This window comes from Tachypleus tridentatus, chromosome 2 (assembly GCF_004210375.1).
Source record: "Tachypleus tridentatus isolate NWPU-2018 chromosome 2, ASM421037v1, whole genome shotgun sequence".
In the NCBI taxonomy this organism is placed as follows: domain Eukaryota; kingdom Metazoa; phylum Arthropoda; class Merostomata; order Xiphosura; family Limulidae; genus Tachypleus; species Tachypleus tridentatus.
The window spans coordinates 63,939,532-63,957,909 of record NC_134826.1 but is presented as its reverse complement, the minus strand read 5'-3'; the positions used below and the strand labels follow the sequence as shown (position 1 = coordinate 63,957,909).

Here is an 18,378-nt window from a genome sequence, read left to right as displayed (position 1 = left end):
ACTCTATTGTTAGTATATCAACCAATTGGTTTCCCTTTTATTATAAACAATCATAACAATATAAGAATAGTAAAAGAATTTACAAAAGACATTTGAAGGTCACGTGGGGAAGGAAACACATGTTATTTGTGTCTCATTCAGACGTTGTTTATTTTGGGGGTTTGATATTTTACAAATACTTACCGAACATAAACTATACACATTATCTACTCACTGTTGCTCGATATAATCGATTACTCCAGACGGACAGCAGTCTGCAACAAGATCCAGAACAGTACCATTTACTGGAGTGGCCTGGATCCATTCTCCTGACTTAGTCTTCAGCTATAAGATAGTAACATTGTCAAACGTCCAGAGTAAGTACATCACAATAGTATTGTTAAACCGATTCTTAGAATACTATATATTTAACTCACGAGTAACTATTACTGTGAATAACATATATATAAACACACAGGTCTAGAATCATGGCAAGATACATAGTTCAGTTCGTTTTAAATAAAAATAACAAATGCACAATGCAAACCCCGGGGTTCTAGGTCCGAATTCCAGCGTTAATAGTCAACATGCCTGTCCTTGATCTAACGAGAAACATAACAGAAGATAATAAGTTACAGTGTTTGTTATGTCTCCATCTTTAGGCCTATAGATAATCTTACAAGAGCTCCGCCCGATGGGGTCAGCAAAACAAAATAATGAATACTAAGCCTCTTAAAATAACTGTTTGTTTATAAGTTGACCAAGAGTACGATGACAAATTGGATCCACAGATACATATCTGAGAAGAACGTTTTTAAAATAATTTAAATCGTACATAGAACAAAGACATCAACATGAATGTTTCTCAAAGATCAGTAACTCAATACGTTAACTCACGTAATGTTACACCCTTGTGCAAATTAATTGAAACAAATGGTAATTTTAAAATATTTTCAGCATGGCGGCCATTCTAGGCTCGCTGGACACACTGATTTCCTTTAATAGTCATTTTTTTTCACACAGACGGCATCATTAGCTGTGTTTTGCAGTACGGTCGATTCATTTTTGGGATATATGACGAAATTTTGAGGAATATTACGTCATTCTAAATTGCGTTAGAAGGGCAAAGAGAGTTTTCAGGAAACAGCTTCTTACCAACTCAATGAAGGAAAAATCAATGGGGTCTGAAATACAAGAACTGGACACAAGAACAGTAAAAAATGGTGTTATTCAATGACGAGACTCATTTCTTCGTACAGGGTCAAAGAAGTCTGCATGTTCGCAGATCTCCAGGTGAGAAACTTCGAGAATCTCACATCAATCACTTCGTAAAACATCCCTTGAAATAGATGTTTTGGGGCTTTTTCAGCTACTATGGCGTCGGAGACTTACACATCGTAGAAGGTATGATGCGAGGACCACAGTACATCAAAGTTTTGCAGAGAAGAGTTGTTCCAGAATTGAAAAAGAGATTTCCAGATGGATCTGGCATTTTTCAGAAAGATCTGGCTCTGTGCCACACATCGAAACTTGTGAAGAATTTTATGACTTCAACGCGAATAAAGGTGCTGGACTGGCCTGGAAACTCTCCGGACTTAAATCCTCTTCAAAATCTTTGGGCGATTTTTAAAGAAAGACTTCGGGGAAAAGACTGTACTACGAAAAATAAGCTAATTGAGGTGTGGTACAGCGATCCAAAAATTAGTAAAGATTGCAGTCAACTCGTGGACTCGATGCCAAAGTGGATTAATGATCTTCTGAAAAATGAAGGCGGTCATACCATATATTAATTTGTGAGGAATTTTTGGATTCTCAGAAATAAAACTCAAAAAATTGAAAAAATCGTAATATTCCGTCTTTAAGTCTACGTTAAAATATGCAACATAGAAATAAAATGTACAAAAACAGCCAAATTCTTAGGCGGTTCAGTTGATATATGACACTAGATTAACCAGGAACTACTCCATACTTGCAGATAACCTTCTTTGATCGTTTTAAGGCTAATTGTAGAAAGAAGATTTAATAAACTACAGCAAGTGCACAATACTTTGTATGGAAAAATGTAACTAAAATTATGAAAAATTCAAGTATTTACGTAAGCCACTGTTAGAATTAAGTTTTGAGATCATATTTGTACAGATCTTGTATAGAGTGCGTTCTAAAAATACAGTTTTTATATATTTCTGTTATCTCATAAAAGATATAACAAATTTACAACATTTTCAGGGGAAGGCACTTTTGTCCATCTTCTCCACACTGAAGAAAGATTTATCAGATTCAAAGAACTCCATAGGTCAATTAATTATACACCAAAGACAGTTTGTTTGTTTGTTTTTGAATTTCGCACAAAGTTACTCGAGGGCTATCTGTGCTAGCTGTCCCTAATTTAGCAGTCTAAGACTAGAGGGAAGGCAACTAGTCATCACTACCCACCGCCAACTCTTGGGCTACTCTTTACCAACGAATAATGGGATTGACCGTCACATTAAAACCCTTTCACGACTGGGAGGGCAAGCATGGCGCGACCGGGATTCGAAACCGCGACTCTCGGATTACGAGTCGAACGCCTTAACATACTTGGCCATGCCGGGCCAAGCCTAGGGTAGGATAAATTCGGCTATATTTCAGTTTCACCTCTTTTGGCAACTTGAGAGAAACCTGGATTTATGATGTATATCAGATATCTTGAAAAAAAACCACAAATTAGCGAATATTTATTCCGTCATACAAAAAAATTGATAGTTTTTGTAATTTAGCGTAGGGTTACTTTATTTTCAACAATACATTGGTTATTTAATTCTCAATGTTTTTCAGTAGAGTGTCACATGTTTCACTCACACTATGTCTATTATATTCATAGCTAGCGACGCGTTTCGCTCGATGCAGAATACAGCAGATATAAAAAAAAACCAATCGACTGAATAAAGAAAGTTGTGTTAAAAAATAAACTAAGCGTAAAATTAATATCTATTTTACAAGAAAACAGATCTTCTGTCTATTACTACTTTTTTCTATAAATTGTCCAGTCATCTCGTTTACAAAATTTAGATAGAAGTTACTTCTATTAGTTATACAGAGAAAATTTTTCGTAACGAAACAAGAGGTCTGAAACACGTGAACCTCATTACTGCGATATCTAACACGCGATTCTCACATAACACGCATCTCGAAAACAAAATAAAACAAACATAAAAAACCAGTCTGCAATTCTACTGCACTACAAGACTTGCACAAGAAATCACAAATTCTACAAGATATGATATGTGAAAATGAAGCACAAACATAGTTGTAGATAAGTAAACAAACCCAGAAAAACCATTTCTGTTAAGACATACGAAATGGTTACGTTTGAAGTTATTCTACCAATAATAAAGGTAGTTAGGGATAACCCATAAGGTAAAATAAAAGTCGATGTAAGCACTGAGGCCCACTTATGTTATAATGCAGCACACTTTGTAATTTTACGCCCACTAATAATGCTTAAAGTAATCATGTGTTTTTTCCTGCTTACTAACAATATCAAAATGTCACGAAATTCGCAGTCATAAATAATATAAAATTACAACGTATTACACCATAAATAAAATTGAATCCTTCCAACTGTTTTTAAAAGTTAAGCCTAACTCTCATTTCACGTGAAAAAGAGCTTCTTCAAGAGTTGTTAAAAGTAATCTTCCTTCTATTCAATTTACGTCTGACTTCTTACTACATTCCGCCTAGTAATGTAGCATAGGATGTTTTGAAAGTTATTCCAAGACGTCAGATCATATTAATATTTCTCCGCATATTGAAAGAAATTGTCTTCTAAATGCTTATAATAAACAATAGGTGTATAAACCGTCATACACTTTCCCTGCTGGAATAATAAGTATTCGGATTTCCAACGCTAAAATCACGGGTTCTATTCCATTCGTTGGACAAAGCAGGTAAGTGGGATCGTACCGAACACAATATTACAAATGCGGTCTAAGCAGTGGTCTACAATAAAATTATAACTTCTTTAGGCCTGTATTCAATATTTTTGTTGATACGACCTAAACCTCTATTTGCCCTACTAGTAACAGCACCACCCTGTTTGGATGGCTTAAGAAATTGATAAAACACTACACTAAAATTCCTTTCTTTGTTAACACTGTTAAGGTTATTACAATCCAATTTAAAATTCAAATTATTATAACCTACACATAGTATCTTGCATTTATTATAATTAAACCCATCTGTCATGTATTTGCACAACTCACTAAATGATCTACATTATTTTGTAAAGCAGCACCATCTTCTTCACAGCCAGCAACACAAAAGACCTTAACATCACAACAGATTTTTTGATAATTTACTGATCATTCTTTTATCTGAGTTGCCAACAGAGATCACTTTTCCTTTTTACAAGGACGTAGAAAACTGATATACTGTTAAGCTCTACTGGAAACAAAGTATCTATCGATAATAACTGATTACGTTAGGTTTTCTGGATAAAGTAACTGATGTTTGCTAATAAAAGCATTAGCCAAAGGTGGTTGTGGAAATAAGTGAATAAAAAAATCCTTTTTGAAATATTTTACGTTTAGTCACTTGTACAAAAAGCGTTGTAGAACTGCAAAAATGATTATTTGACATACCAGATTTTCAGGAATTCCATGGTTTTTAATGTATAAGAAAAAACACATTCAGATAAAGAGAGATGAGCCTCCGATGCAACTTTTCGAAATGCACCAATACTTGGTTCTGCCTGTACTCGCACATCTGAAAGTGTAAACGTTCGTTTATTAAATTAAAATGACGAAAAAGTCATTCACTCCAAATACTACACAATACACTGATTTCCTATTAAAGTTAATAAAAGGTTAAACGTTGCCGTTATATATATATATATACGCTTATAAGTTATTTCGACAAGACTTTGCATGATGTAACATGAAAAAAAACGTCGTCATAATCCAGCAATGGCGGACGATAAAGAATGTACAGTTAAACTTCAGGAAATCTCTGATGGGCCGGTAACGAATGATGTAATTTTTTTAAGGTAACATGACATAAGTATTACTATTATGTGATATTTACCAATAAAAATTTTACTTAATGATTTCCCCAATATCAATAAGGGGAAAGTTTTCCATTCTTCAAAAACAAGTTTGTTGTTTGCCCCTTTTGTTTTTTACAAATACACTCTTATCATGGCTGAAGTACATCAGGCTTAGGTGGCCTTGAACTCTTAAAACAAATTACTAAACAAAATACGTGTGATTGTTAACCAATATATGCATGTATATTTCTAATGAGTTGAATGTTTATTGTGAGGAAACAGTTTCAATATTTTCAGAAACATGTTTATTTTCCCTTTAAATGTATCAGGCAGAGTTTATCTATTAAACAATTAAATAAATTCCAGTTATACGCCTACCGAAGAAGTAACACCATAAAATACATTTTGAGGTTGGTCCGCCATGGCCAGGTGGTTAAAGCACTCGACACGTAATCCGAAGTTTGAATCCAAGTCACACCAAACTGGCTCGTCGTCTTAGCCAGGGGACGTTATAATGTGAGGGTCAATCCCACTATTCACTGGTAAAAGAGTAGCCAAAGATTTGGCGGTGGGTGGTGATGACTAGCTGCTTTTCTTTTAGTCCTACACTGCTAAATTAGGTGCGGCTAGCGCAGATAGCCTTCGTGTAGCTTTGCGCGAAACTCATGATAAACTTATCGCAAGGGGTTGTACAAGTACAAAATGGTTTGGGTTTTGTGTACTTAAATGTAGCCTTGACTTCTGGTATACCGCACTTTTAACATTTTGTCCAGAAATCAGTGTGTGTTTTCTTATAGCAAAGCCACAACGGGTTGAGTCCATCGATGTACTGATATAGTGCCAATAACAAACTTCATGAACGAGAAGAAAATTCTGAGACATCAAAAACTTACACATATTCAATACAGTATCTTAAGCTTTCTGTGGTAGGAAATACTATTATGTTAACGTCCAGTAAACCAGATCGTGGCAACCTCTGAAACCTGGCTTAAACATACAAGTTCAAAATGAAGCTATTTTGTTATCAGCTAACTTTTCATCTGTCCTCTTTGAAACTAAATATTCACTACGAATGTAACAGAAGATATCTGAGATTAAAATACTTTCATCACAAAGAACTGAACTGTTTTATTATTATTAATTATCCTTAATTTCTAAAGATATCGTTTTGCTTCAACTAACATTAAAAAAATTCTCCATCAGTTTCAAGTGAAAGAATACATGATTTTAGAAACAAAATAAATAGATAAGTATGTAAATATTCACTCAAAACATACGCGGATTTAGTGTTAAATACAAACATTTGAAACGTATTAAGAACTTTTAAATTTAACTTTGGAAGACATTTTTGTATCAGTTTGTTGCCCTAAAAATCTTTCAAAATTAACCACAATGTTACTGTTTGTTCACCAAGAGTACACTGACTATCTCTTTTCTTGATTATGGTCTATAGTGTAGAGTAATGTTACAATACCCGATCACCAAACTTTATCAACTTATAAAAATCTTAAACAGCAACCAGAGTTAGTCATTGGTATTAATATTTGTTTCTAATGCAAGTTTCTGAGAAAAGATTTTGTTCACACACTACGGCTGAGACAGCCTTTTAAGGAATGAATTGAATTACTCAATATTCTCAACAAAATGACACCTCATATAGTGTAATCACAAAATTAATTACTAGTCTTTAATACTTAAACAGCTCTCAGCTGTATACCTTCAAAAGTTATCATCTCGGTTACGATACAACATAAAACAAACTAGACAACACACGAGTGTCTAGAGTGTTCGAGCATGAAGCGTATGTAAGAACACTAGTTACATTCTGTAATTATGTCTTACATTTTATTGTTTTGATAAAGTAAAACGGTCCGTGAAGAATATTAAACGAGCCTGTTGAAGTTGGAGAAACATTCATTACATCTACATTCTTATAAATATCCCACGTCAAATTCCTCATTATATCCACGTGTTTTTGTGTTTTAAACGTAAAAATTATTGACCTTCTAACAGCGTCAAAACTAAACTCCCAGTTTAGTGTCAGTAGTTCAAAAGTTGTTATTACTGGGTAGCAAGTTACAAATTTAGAACACGTCAAACCATGTTCTATTAACTTCCATTTCTTACAATTATGGAAGAGAAAGGTAATTAAAAATAATAAAATAAAATTACTTGTTTTTCACAAAAAATGAACATTATAATATGCATATACAGGTAAATATCTTTAACTTTGATACGATTTTAACAAAGTAAAATAAGTTAAAGCAGAAAGTGTAAAAAGAACATCAGTGTTTCCCAAACTGTCACAGAATTTTTGCAATTAAGTAATTTTTATTTATTAACGTAGGTTTACTTTAAATGTAATTGTTTTTTTTTTTTTTCAAATTTGATTCATTTTCTTCTTGGTACACAGTCATTTTTATCTTAGTCAAGGAGGCGCTATTAGGCTAGCCATAGAAACTTGTTTGCAAGTGCTGTAAAAGGTTTGAGATAATAAAAGTGTGTCGTCAGTAAAGAAAGTTTGGGAAACTGCAGTAAATTACAATGGTTATAAACGAAGTAGTTTGATATATTAAAATATATTAATAATCACAGAAAAATTAGAAATCTTGATGTATAAGGAAGAAAGTTATCTTACAGTGCAGAAACAAATGTTCAATAATTCAGAACGCAGAAGAGATCAATGAACAAACAAGGAAACTGAAACCAAATATCAAATGAAATAAAAAGTTATATATCAATAAAACCATTAAATTAAAAGAAACGAGAAAAATATCAAAGAAACAATAAATTAAATAATTCAATATATTCAACACAGAATCTTCACAAATCCAACAATAGATCGCGAGGATTTATTTTCCAGGTCAGAAATTATTTTTAAATTCTATACTATTTCTAACATAACCCACAAAATCTTTAACAAGTGTGAGAAAAACCCAAAAACTTTGTATAGGTGTACAAAACACAAAATCACCAAAAACAAAACAGAACTGGCAGCACTTTAGGATTCATTAAAGCAAGTTTTATATATTTCCTGTGTCAATAATATTATTGTGAAATAAACAAAAAATATAAACCGTTATACTTGGTACACAAGTTTGGTGCAGTAACAAAACACAGTCTCCTAAGTTTCTCTTTAAGAAAAGTAAGTGTTGGACTTGTCATGCTAAAATATCAGTTATTTACCTGTTACTATTTGACTGAAGACTAACATATTATACCTCAAACACATCTTTAATTACAAATTTCAGAATTGATTCAAATTTCACATTAGCACTGTGATTAGTTTTATTATAAAATCAGAAGTTTAGAAAGAACAGATTCTAAATGTTAACAATATAATAAAATATACAATAAAATTAGATGCATATACATATTTAATAATATTATTGAGAGAAAAACTTCATGAAGAAAGTTTAATTATAAGTGTAAATACAGCATATTTGTAACTTAAGGGAAGAAGTTGGTGTTGTTACATAGTGTTGGGTGATTATTGGGAATGGCTTTATTCAATAAAATTTCATAGTCTGTAGTTCCAGAGTCGAAAGGTATGGGGACGACTTTTATTATCACCATGTTATCAGAAAAAATAAAAAAACAACCATTGTTAAAGATGTTTTCTGGTATTAATCTGTTTTTAGTATTTATTAAAAGACTTGTTTTCCACGTGATGAATCATTTGTGAGGATTCTGATACAGCAGCATGAGCATGATGGGGTATGTTTATTGTTACACTCTCATTAAAAGACGTTAAATTAACTTGCTAATAACTGAAACGTTGTTATTTGAAGAGTTAACATATAAATGCCATCATTTCAAACAGAACTGATTATGTTTCCAAAATGGAAAACATTTTAAATGACGCAACAAAACTTAAGCCCTTCGATAACAACTGTTTAAGTTTACTGTAAGCATGAGTAAAAGCTCCAGACTTTGAGATATTTTGACATTTGTAAACCTGTCTCTGACACCAATTTTACAGAACTTTATCCCACAGGTACACACCTTATTTTGTCATGTGGTTAACGAAAATTGCACAAAATGGTTTACTCCTCAGACCTATTCTTTCCACTCTCAATTCCCTCAGCTATAAATATCCTATATATCTTACACCTGAAATAAGTTCACTAACTGAGAACAAATTTACTGTTAAAGGCACATTTTACTTTGTTTAAGAGATATCTAAGTTTTCTAATGCAAACCAATTAGTTTTAGCCATCTTTGTTGTTCAGTCCTTATTCCCTAATTTCTGAGTAAACAAAATAATTATTAAACAGTTATCTCCAACCATCAATGTTCCACACTCTAACTTCAACCAACAAAAATTCACACAGCTTCTTAAAGTATTCCTCAAGGACAGTCAGTTTGCTTTTAATGGTCATCTTCATGGAAAGAATGATAGAGTGGCAACAATACGTGGGTCTGACTTCTGAAAATGTTTTTCTCCATCACTACGAATGTCAAGGAATAATTTTACCTTTTATTAAAAACCAGTGTTATATAGAAGATGTGCTGATAACACTTTTCTATTCTTTCACAACACTGACCATGCAAAGAAGTTTTTAGATGACCTAAACTCACAACATCACAAGTTAGATCAAAGACAACAATAACAGATTTTTTAGATGTCCAAGTCAAGAAAATAAATCATCTCTTCACCACATTCGTTTATTGTACGAAAACATTTACTGGCTTACACGCTCGTTTGAACAGTTTTATGTTAGGCTCTTTCAAACATAACTGTGTTCTAAATCTTCTAAGACAGAGCACATAATGTTTGTTCTGACAACTTCTGTCATCACTCAGAAATTTCAAAAATTCATAACACGTTACAAAGTAATAGTTTTGTCTTTAATTTCTTATACTCATCATACGAACATTTTTGACAACTAAAACAAAACAAACACAATCTCCAACTACCCACTAGTTCTTATCACATCTTTCAGGGTTAAACAAAGTTAAAATTCAAATATCAAATTAAAAAAATCAAAGATATCACCCACAAATTAAGCTACGTTTGGTATCTATGTTAACATTTATCATTAAAACTAGTTTAAAATCAAAGACACTTTAATCATTCCTATATGCTCACGAGTCATATGTAAATGCAGTTATGGTAGCAGTAATGTTACCTATACTGGTAAAAGAACTATATGTTTACTACAAATTAGTGTGCAGGAGTACATGGAAATTTCAGTTAGAAGCAGAAATAAACTAACTAATCCGTCTGAATCTTGTTTTCAGTTACACAGTGAGAATAACAACCACACCATACTTCTTGAAAAATTTCATATCCTCGACTCTAGAACTACAGATTATAAATTCTTTATTAAAGAAAACTTCTCCATTTTCAATGACCACTGAAACCTAAACATTAACCTCACCTCCACCTTGTTGTCATTAATCTCATCCATTCCAGATTCTCAGCATTTTAATTTGATTATTATTACTTTAAAGACGTGGTGTTTACACTTATTGTTCCATTATATTGTTATCATTTTAGTCTGTTTTTTCCGAACATCTGATTAAATAGTTTTCTTATTCACTCAACAACTGATATTTTTTGTAATAAGAATATTCTGAAACATTGTTTTGAGGTTTTAATGATATAGATGGGAGTTAAATCAATTCCAAATCTTTCATAATTAAATATGGTTTTGGTTTTACTATATTTTCAATATTTATTATTGAGAAATTACTTAAAACCATAGATAATTGAAAAAACCACAATTAACAGTCACATGTACATGGCTGAAATTATGTGTGTTTTTCTTTCATAATTTTAAAATTTAATTACAAATTCTTAGCTACCTTGAAAACAAAAAAGTAACCACTTTAACTTTGTTTTGTGCTATTTCAAACAACAAAATATACATATTAAATGTTAAACTACAAACTAACAGGACATTTGATGAATACATTTAAACTTGTACAATTTGTTTTCATTGTTCAGCATTTATTATGTTCACATTACTTAATATCAATATAGACCATGAGTAATACATTTACAACAAATTATACTGCCCTGTATTCTCTATTAGCATACAAGTTGGTTTCACAAACTAGCAAAAAGTCAGAGTTCAATCAGTGAGTGTGATGAAGAGCTAACATGAAACTTACCCAGAGAATGAAGTGTGCGTGGGTGTGTGCCTTCGGGTTGAAATGAAGACATACACTTTGAATAACTCAGTTCCACAAAATATATTTCTGATTTTGAACAAATAACAGAAATGAAACAGGTAAGTGTACAAGTTATTTAATCTTTACCGAGTTAATCTGAGATATACAGACCATATTTAGTTAAGTCTGATTTCATTTATTTCTTATACGTCAGAATAATTCTTTTCTCCTGATAGGCTGAATATTCAATAAAACATGTCAACTTATGAGAAACTGAATGTAAAAAAAAAAAAAACTTACGAATTTAAGACTATGAACTTAATGCAGCAAGAAACTGTTTAATGAGATTCAAATACATTTAAGAGAAGTTAATTAAGTTCTTCCTTTGTATTGCTTGAATTGAAAAAAAGTTCTTTTGTGATGAAAACCCTCAGATGCAAATTCATACAGGACTAGAAAGTTGTCAAACATCATGAATCAGAAGCTGGCTTATGTTTCATAATCATGTAACAAATAAATAAAGATATAGGTGGAAAGAAACTGGATATGTCTCTTAGTCGTAGTGTTTTCATCTAGCTCACATGAGAAACCTTAAACAGCTGGTGTCCATAATACTCTCAGAGTCCAAAGTTACAAGAACACCGATAAACATATTTTTGTTATAGACTTGAGTGTAATGGTTTGTTTGATTAGGTTCAACAGGCCGAAACTAATTGATCTGAAACTAATAATACAGTTATCTGATTAACAAATAATAACTCTTACCTTTAGATTTGCTTCCTTTAGTAATTTTAATGATGTCGCATGTTTTATATTAGATTCCCAACCCAGATTGTGTGCCTCCTGTAGGAAAAAAGTGACCAATAATAACAAGTTAAATTATCTGAATTAAAAACAGGAAAGTTTCTGATCAATAACAAAAACAAGTAAAAACAAGGTGTGAATTTGAAGGTTAACTCATTAAAATACGAAAATATGGATATACAATAAGTTGCAAAAGAATTATTTTCAGAAGTAAAAATATATATAAATATATTTTAAAATAAGTGTATTTCTCAACTTCTGCATATCTACGACACTTTGCAGAGATTTGAATAACCGTTTTTTTATTTGGTCATTTTAAAATCAATACATTGTATATTCTCTCTGTGCAATATATCTATTAAGTAAGTGATCATTCTGACACACCACAAACAATTTTTACTGAAAAACTGAAACAAATTAATTAGTAGTAAATATTTTTTCTGCTCAGTTTTTTTATACTATACTTTAGACAACAGATGGCACAGGAAACAGTTTTTGTTTCTGTTGATTCAGAATGCTTAGCATTGATAGTTCCAACAAATTAACTTTAGTTGGTTCAAATTTCCGTGTTCATAATTATCACTGGATTATGTTTATCTAAGATTTACACATTTTCAGTGAATGTGCTTGAAAAAATGAAAATAAAAAAATACAATTGTGATTTGATGTTATCTAACATGATGAATGAGAAGTTATTATTTAGAAAATAACATGGAACATATGTGTAGTTAAATCTGTGATGAAAAGAAAAAACACTGGGTAACTCATTACTCAATGATAGTTTCATTATGTATTTAGTTCCATAACATTTTTTCTAAGCAGTAAGTCGACATATAGCTTCAGAATGCAGAATGTTCATTGGATGAAACAAAAAGCTACAGATATTATGTTTATTTTTCCTCAGCAGAAAGTTGTACACATTTTACACAAACCATACTTCGTTTAATATAAAGATGAATGAAAAGTGAAACTTTAATTATCATTAAATTGATTAATGTGAAAAATAATCAACCAACTGAAGGTGTTTCTAGTTGTTACTGTTTTTGACTATTGTGAAAATAATCAATTAATAAATTTCATGAATAATGGATTAGCAAGTTCCAATAATCTCTCAATTTTACAACAAGCAATCAGCAGCCTTGCATGAGGCTACGACAGTTGCTTTTTATGTCTGTGTGTGTAAAATCCCTATTATTTACTCTTTCCATTAATCCTAAACAGTCAAAGAACTTTGGATATTTTACCAAAATTCGCACATTCTCCTTTCTTTCACAACATACATTTCTCAGCAACTCAAAATTCTTTACAAACTTCTAAATTTCAAAACTATAAGTTTCAATATCAAAATTCACTTTCCAATGTTATAGCCTGTTTACTATGATTGTCACTTTCTTCTAAATATAAAAAAATATTATCATTAGATTCATCTCTTTCCAAATTTGGAACATTATCGGCAAATTTACAAACACTACTATTTGAGAAATTACCCAAATCACAAACAATAAAGAACTTGCATCTTCCTAACCACTGGCTACATTTTTTACAGTTGCGAACTTTTCTACTTATTCGTTTCCTGTTGTTTTCTTTACTAATAAACCTTCTTCCTAAGCAAGTTTATGAATTTTTCCCACCAATCCATCCACAACTTACATATATCCAATGTTTGGATTACTCTCTTGTGATGGACCTCAAAGACTTTCTGAAAATTAAGGTTAAAATTGTCATCTAAAACGGCAGAGGAATTATAAGATACTCGCGGAAAGTGGTCACACAAAAAGACCTTTTCAAAAATGGAGCTGAAAATTAATGACCTGGTCATTTTGGCCAAAGTTGTAACCACAAATATTAAGTAGTACAGCTCTTAATGTAATAAGTTGACTTCATAAAGTTTGGTGAACTTGTCATAAACATTACGTGTCATTTCTGTATAATAAAAATCTGATCTTTTGAAATAAAATATTTTTATCAAAGACATATCTGTGATATTAAAAAACCATTTGTTGAGTTTAATCTGAGAGAAAAGTGATTTTCATGTTAAGAACCGAAATACTTCATCTTACAGTTTCATATTTTATTTGCACAACATTTAAAATCTGCAAACGGAAATGAACTCGTTTTTCTCTTTGGATAACTTTATACTTTTATCTTCCCTTCTCTGATGCTACATATAGCAAAATAATCTGTATTGAAAATTACAAGAACTATGTAATAAAATCAAGAACACTTTTATTTTTCTAAAATGACTGCAGACTGTAATATACAATTACTTATCTTAAGATTCTTAGGCCTCTTAAGTTTTCACAAATGCTTTCATTTAACTTTAATGTTTTATCACTCTTTTAATCTTGTCTAACCCTCTAACAAACATGTTACTCTTTCTTTTGAATTTCGCGCAAAGCTACTCGAGGGCTATCTGCGCTCGCCATCCCTAATTTACTCTTGGGCTACTCTATTACCAACAAATAGTAGGATTGACCGTCACATTATAATGCCCCCCACGGCTGGGAGGGAGAGCATGTATGGTGCGACCGAGATTCCAACCCGCCACCGTCGGATTAGGAGTCGAACGCTTTAACGTGCTTGGCAATGCCGGGCCTAACAAACATGTTACCCAGTAGGAGTGTGGACTTGATTTCAGATTCTTCTGAAAGAGTTGTTCCACAAGATATGAAAAGGCAAATTTTGATACGATATAAAAGAATAAGTTGAAACGTTAAAATTAAAACTTTTAAACATGTCGATTTAACTTATTTATATTTAAAAATTATAATAGAAAAAGTTTTCATTCAATGCGTGAATTGTTATTTATCCGTAATTTCATATCAAAATGTCTAAATACATATATTCTTCAAGGATCTCGAAATATATTATCACTTAATATTTCTTGTATAAGTATCATTTTTAAAATTTTTATATTCTGTTTACTTTTCTTAAAAATATCCATAAAACAATAGGTACTTTTTCATTTATCTGAGCACTCTGTTGGTTTGCCCTCTGCAGGTGCCTCCTCTAATAAGTTTTTTTTTTCTGTGTTTGTTGTCCAAAAGGTAATTTACACAGTTTTAAAATATACATTTTAGAACACAGATAACACTTTATGCAAGAAAAAAGAATGTTCCAAAATTATTCTAATTTACTTAGCTTTCTAACTAAACTATAAATAGGTCAAAATTATTACTCATCATAGGACCAATTTCAGTTTGCATGTATCAAGATTTACTTCATAAATAGTGAATTTTACCACCGAAACAAAAACTGTAGTCACAATCATGTCTTTTACAAAGTGAACTTTCTAGTAGTTACAAGCATGCACTAGTGACAAGTGGACATGTGCAAAGAAGTGATTTCATGAACACGGACAGTTTGGAAAGTTTGTGGTGGATGTGGTAAATTCAGAGATATTTCAGAAAATGAAGAAGGTGGGAGGTTCCTATTTTATATTTTGGCCCATCAATTTGTGTAGTTGGTGTATCTTATTGGTGGAAATTTGAAGCCCTTATAAGGGAAGAAACAAAACCTAGAAAACATTCAGAACACGTGACACAAGGAAGTGAAGATTGAGATATCATTTAAATATTTCCTTTTCAGATTAAATTTTGGATAATATAAAAATTGAATTACACTCAACTTTTAACGCTAATTTATTGATATACATTGATGATAAAGTTTAATTAGACTTTGAATATAACCCTGTAAAAAGGTTGTGATGTGTACTTTTATTAACCTCCCACTTGTTTCCAAAGATCTATATAAATGCTAATTTTAGTTAAAGATTTTCTCTTCAAGTATAAAGAGTTCCAGATTGTTCCCAAGTCCCCTGTCTTTTTTTCTAATTTAGATCACATTGTACTTTTAATAATTGTTATGACTTTATCAGGTATCAAAAATACTTTTGGAAAATTAACATTTCATGTATCTGTAATCTTTGGTCAACCTGAAGTTTTATTAAACCTTCTGAAGGTCATGGTATTTAGTTTAGAAGTTCAAGATTTTTACACACAAACAGATCTTAAGAAAAAATTCTCACCACTATTATAAAGATTTCTCAGCTTCCACACTTGAGATAACTTGTAAAAAACTGGATATACACTTCAATCACTTTCCCTTATTGTATGCCGCCCTCTACAAAACCTTTAAAAAGAGTAAATGTCATCTTTGTGCAGTGAATATAAACATTAGAACTCTTCAAGGTAACAGAATTAGAAAAATTATGGATTTACTTTACATAAATGGTACCTGCATGAATTTCAGTCATCACATAAAAAGTGTAGGACAAAATGTTTGAATAAAAAACACAATATAAAAGTTACTTTCATCAATTTTGTGTACAACTGAAGTGGATTTTATCACATTTACTGGAGTATTACCTCTTGTTCCTTCCTCAGCTTTTTTCGCAACTGTCCATAGGCATGTTCCTTCACCTCAGCTACCGAAATATTACGTGAATGCCAGTTGCTAGGGCAGCGGCAAACTTGTTCCTCAGAGTTGGTAACGAAACTATCTTTGCAATCATCTCCAGATATGGATATATCCTGTTGTCTGAGTTCCCAAAGAAAACTGTTTAAATTACATGTATTCTAACAGGAAACGCCAAATGTTTATTACTTAACAAGAAATAAAAATTTAGAAATAAATATGTTTTGAAACACTTAAAATTGTAGCCATTTATTTAATAAAAACACCCTACTGTCATTAACATTTCTTTTAATATAGTTACAATGATTTTATTTGTTTGTTTTTGAATTTCGCACTAAAGGTACACGAGGGCTATCTGCGCTAGCCGTTCCTAATTTATCAGTGTTAGACTAAAGGGAAAGCAGCTATTCAACACCACCAACTGCCAACGCTTGGGCGACTCTACCAACAAATAGTGGGATTGACCGCCGAATTGTAATGCCTCCACGGCTGAAAGGGCGAGCATATTTGGTGTGACATGGATTCGAACCCGTGACCCTCAGGTTACGCCGTTTGGAAGAGAGTCTTGGTTTGGTATTTGTGAATTTCGCTCAAAGCTACTCGAGGGTCATCTACACTAGCTGTCCCTAATTTAGCAGTGTAAGACTAGAGAGAAAACAGCGAGTCATTACCATCCACCATCAACTTTTAAACTACTCTTTTACCAAAGAATAGTGGGATTGACCGTCACATTTTATAACGTCCCCACGACTGAAAAGCCGAGCATGTTTGGTGTAATGGGATTCGAAACCGCGACCCGCGGATTACGAGTCGAGTGCCTTAACCACCTTCGCTGTACTTAGAGTGAAACCTGTTAGTAAAATAAAACTATCTTAGCTGAAGATCACTCCTACTCTGCCAAAATTTATACTCTTGTCTCCCAGTCCTACTATTCTCACTGTTGAATATGGAAAAAAAATTACGAGTCAAGCACCCTAACCACTTGTTTTTAAATGAAAATAAAAGCCTTTTACTACCTAAACTGATTACCATATTCAATAGTTTTTCAATGCAAAAATATAGTTAAGTATATATAAAACAAAATGACTGTTAAATTTAACGAAACATACTTTTATCTTAACTGATTTAAACACTAAAAATTGTAGCCATCTGTTTAAAATAAAATATTTTATTGGCATTTGATTTGACATTTCCTCTAAAAAACTTCCAGCATGACACAAATAAACGTTTCCCATGAAAATAAATTACATAGACAGAGCAAATTGACACACTATAAATCGCAAGATCACCTACCTTTTTCAAACTGTAAAATTAATTTGTTGTTCAGTCTTGCTTGCTTAGGACTAAAGATGTTAATTTAAGAAGAATGAAATTTTGTTACTTGTTTATAAGTTAGCTTGTTAAGGTGTAGCTAAATGTTGTTCTCACTTTAACAGAATGACCGTATCTGGTTATCAGCTTAAACATAGCCTAATGCACATTTCTCATGATTTCTCATTACAGGATTGTTTCTATCACCAGTGTTTCTTGTTATGCCTGTTAAACACAAAATTCATTTAATTCTTTGGGAAGTTTGACAGTATTTGTGCTACAATTTAAGGGTTTAGAACTTTCACACAGTATCACATCATCGGATATACTGTTTAATTCCTTGGGATATTGTTTGAAATAAAATTAACAGCTTCAGTTTATCGGCCACCAGTGGATTTATCTCCTGTTAAATTAAGTTAGTTCATATGTCGTTGATATTGGCTGTATGAAGGCTCTGCATATAGTATAACGTTACTTCATTTGTTTTATTACTTTGAGTTTCTTTTTCACATGAAAGTCTTTTATAACTTTCCTTACTGTGTGTTTTATGTGGTATTTACTTTCTAGATGGTCTTGATGTGTTTTTAACTTCGCTTTTATTGCAAAGATTTGATATAGTTGTTACTTTCTGGAGCCATCTGTTTGTTACAGGGAATATTTAAAGTAAGATGGTAGTGAACGTTTTAAACACAGTATATTAGGCTTAAGACGTTATTATATTATAA

At 31.8% G+C, this 18,378-nt stretch overlaps 2 protein-coding genes across 13 annotated transcripts in view; one reads left to right on the top strand and one right to left on the bottom strand.

Annotated features, from left to right (window-relative positions):
• The window catches only part of LOC143243997 (1-aminocyclopropane-1-carboxylate oxidase-like), a 41,790-nt gene extending 29,801 nt beyond the window's left edge, over nt 1-11,989 (bottom strand). For 8 of the 12 annotated variants that reach the window (XR_013024858.1, XM_076487917.1, XM_076487920.1 and 5 more), the window contains exons 1-3: nt 11,888-11,970; nt 4,599-4,722; nt 215-324 (exon numbers count right to left, since the gene is read on the bottom strand). Coding sequence is in view for 5 of the 12 variants with exons in the window: in XM_076487928.1 (XP_076344043.1) it covers nt 215-324; nt 4,599-4,646 (158 nt within the window). In the remaining 7 variants the exon portion in view is untranslated. Of the gene's footprint in view, nt 1-214; nt 325-4,598; nt 4,723-7,640; nt 7,660-11,887 lie in introns of those variants that run through there. The other 4 variants (XM_076487918.1, XM_076487922.1, XM_076487925.1 and 1 more) reach the window with 2 other exon arrangements.
• LOC143243996 (uncharacterized) overlaps nt 1-18,378 on the top strand; it is a 159,506-nt gene that overhangs the window by 57,656 nt on the left and 83,472 nt on the right. The window lies entirely within an intron of this gene.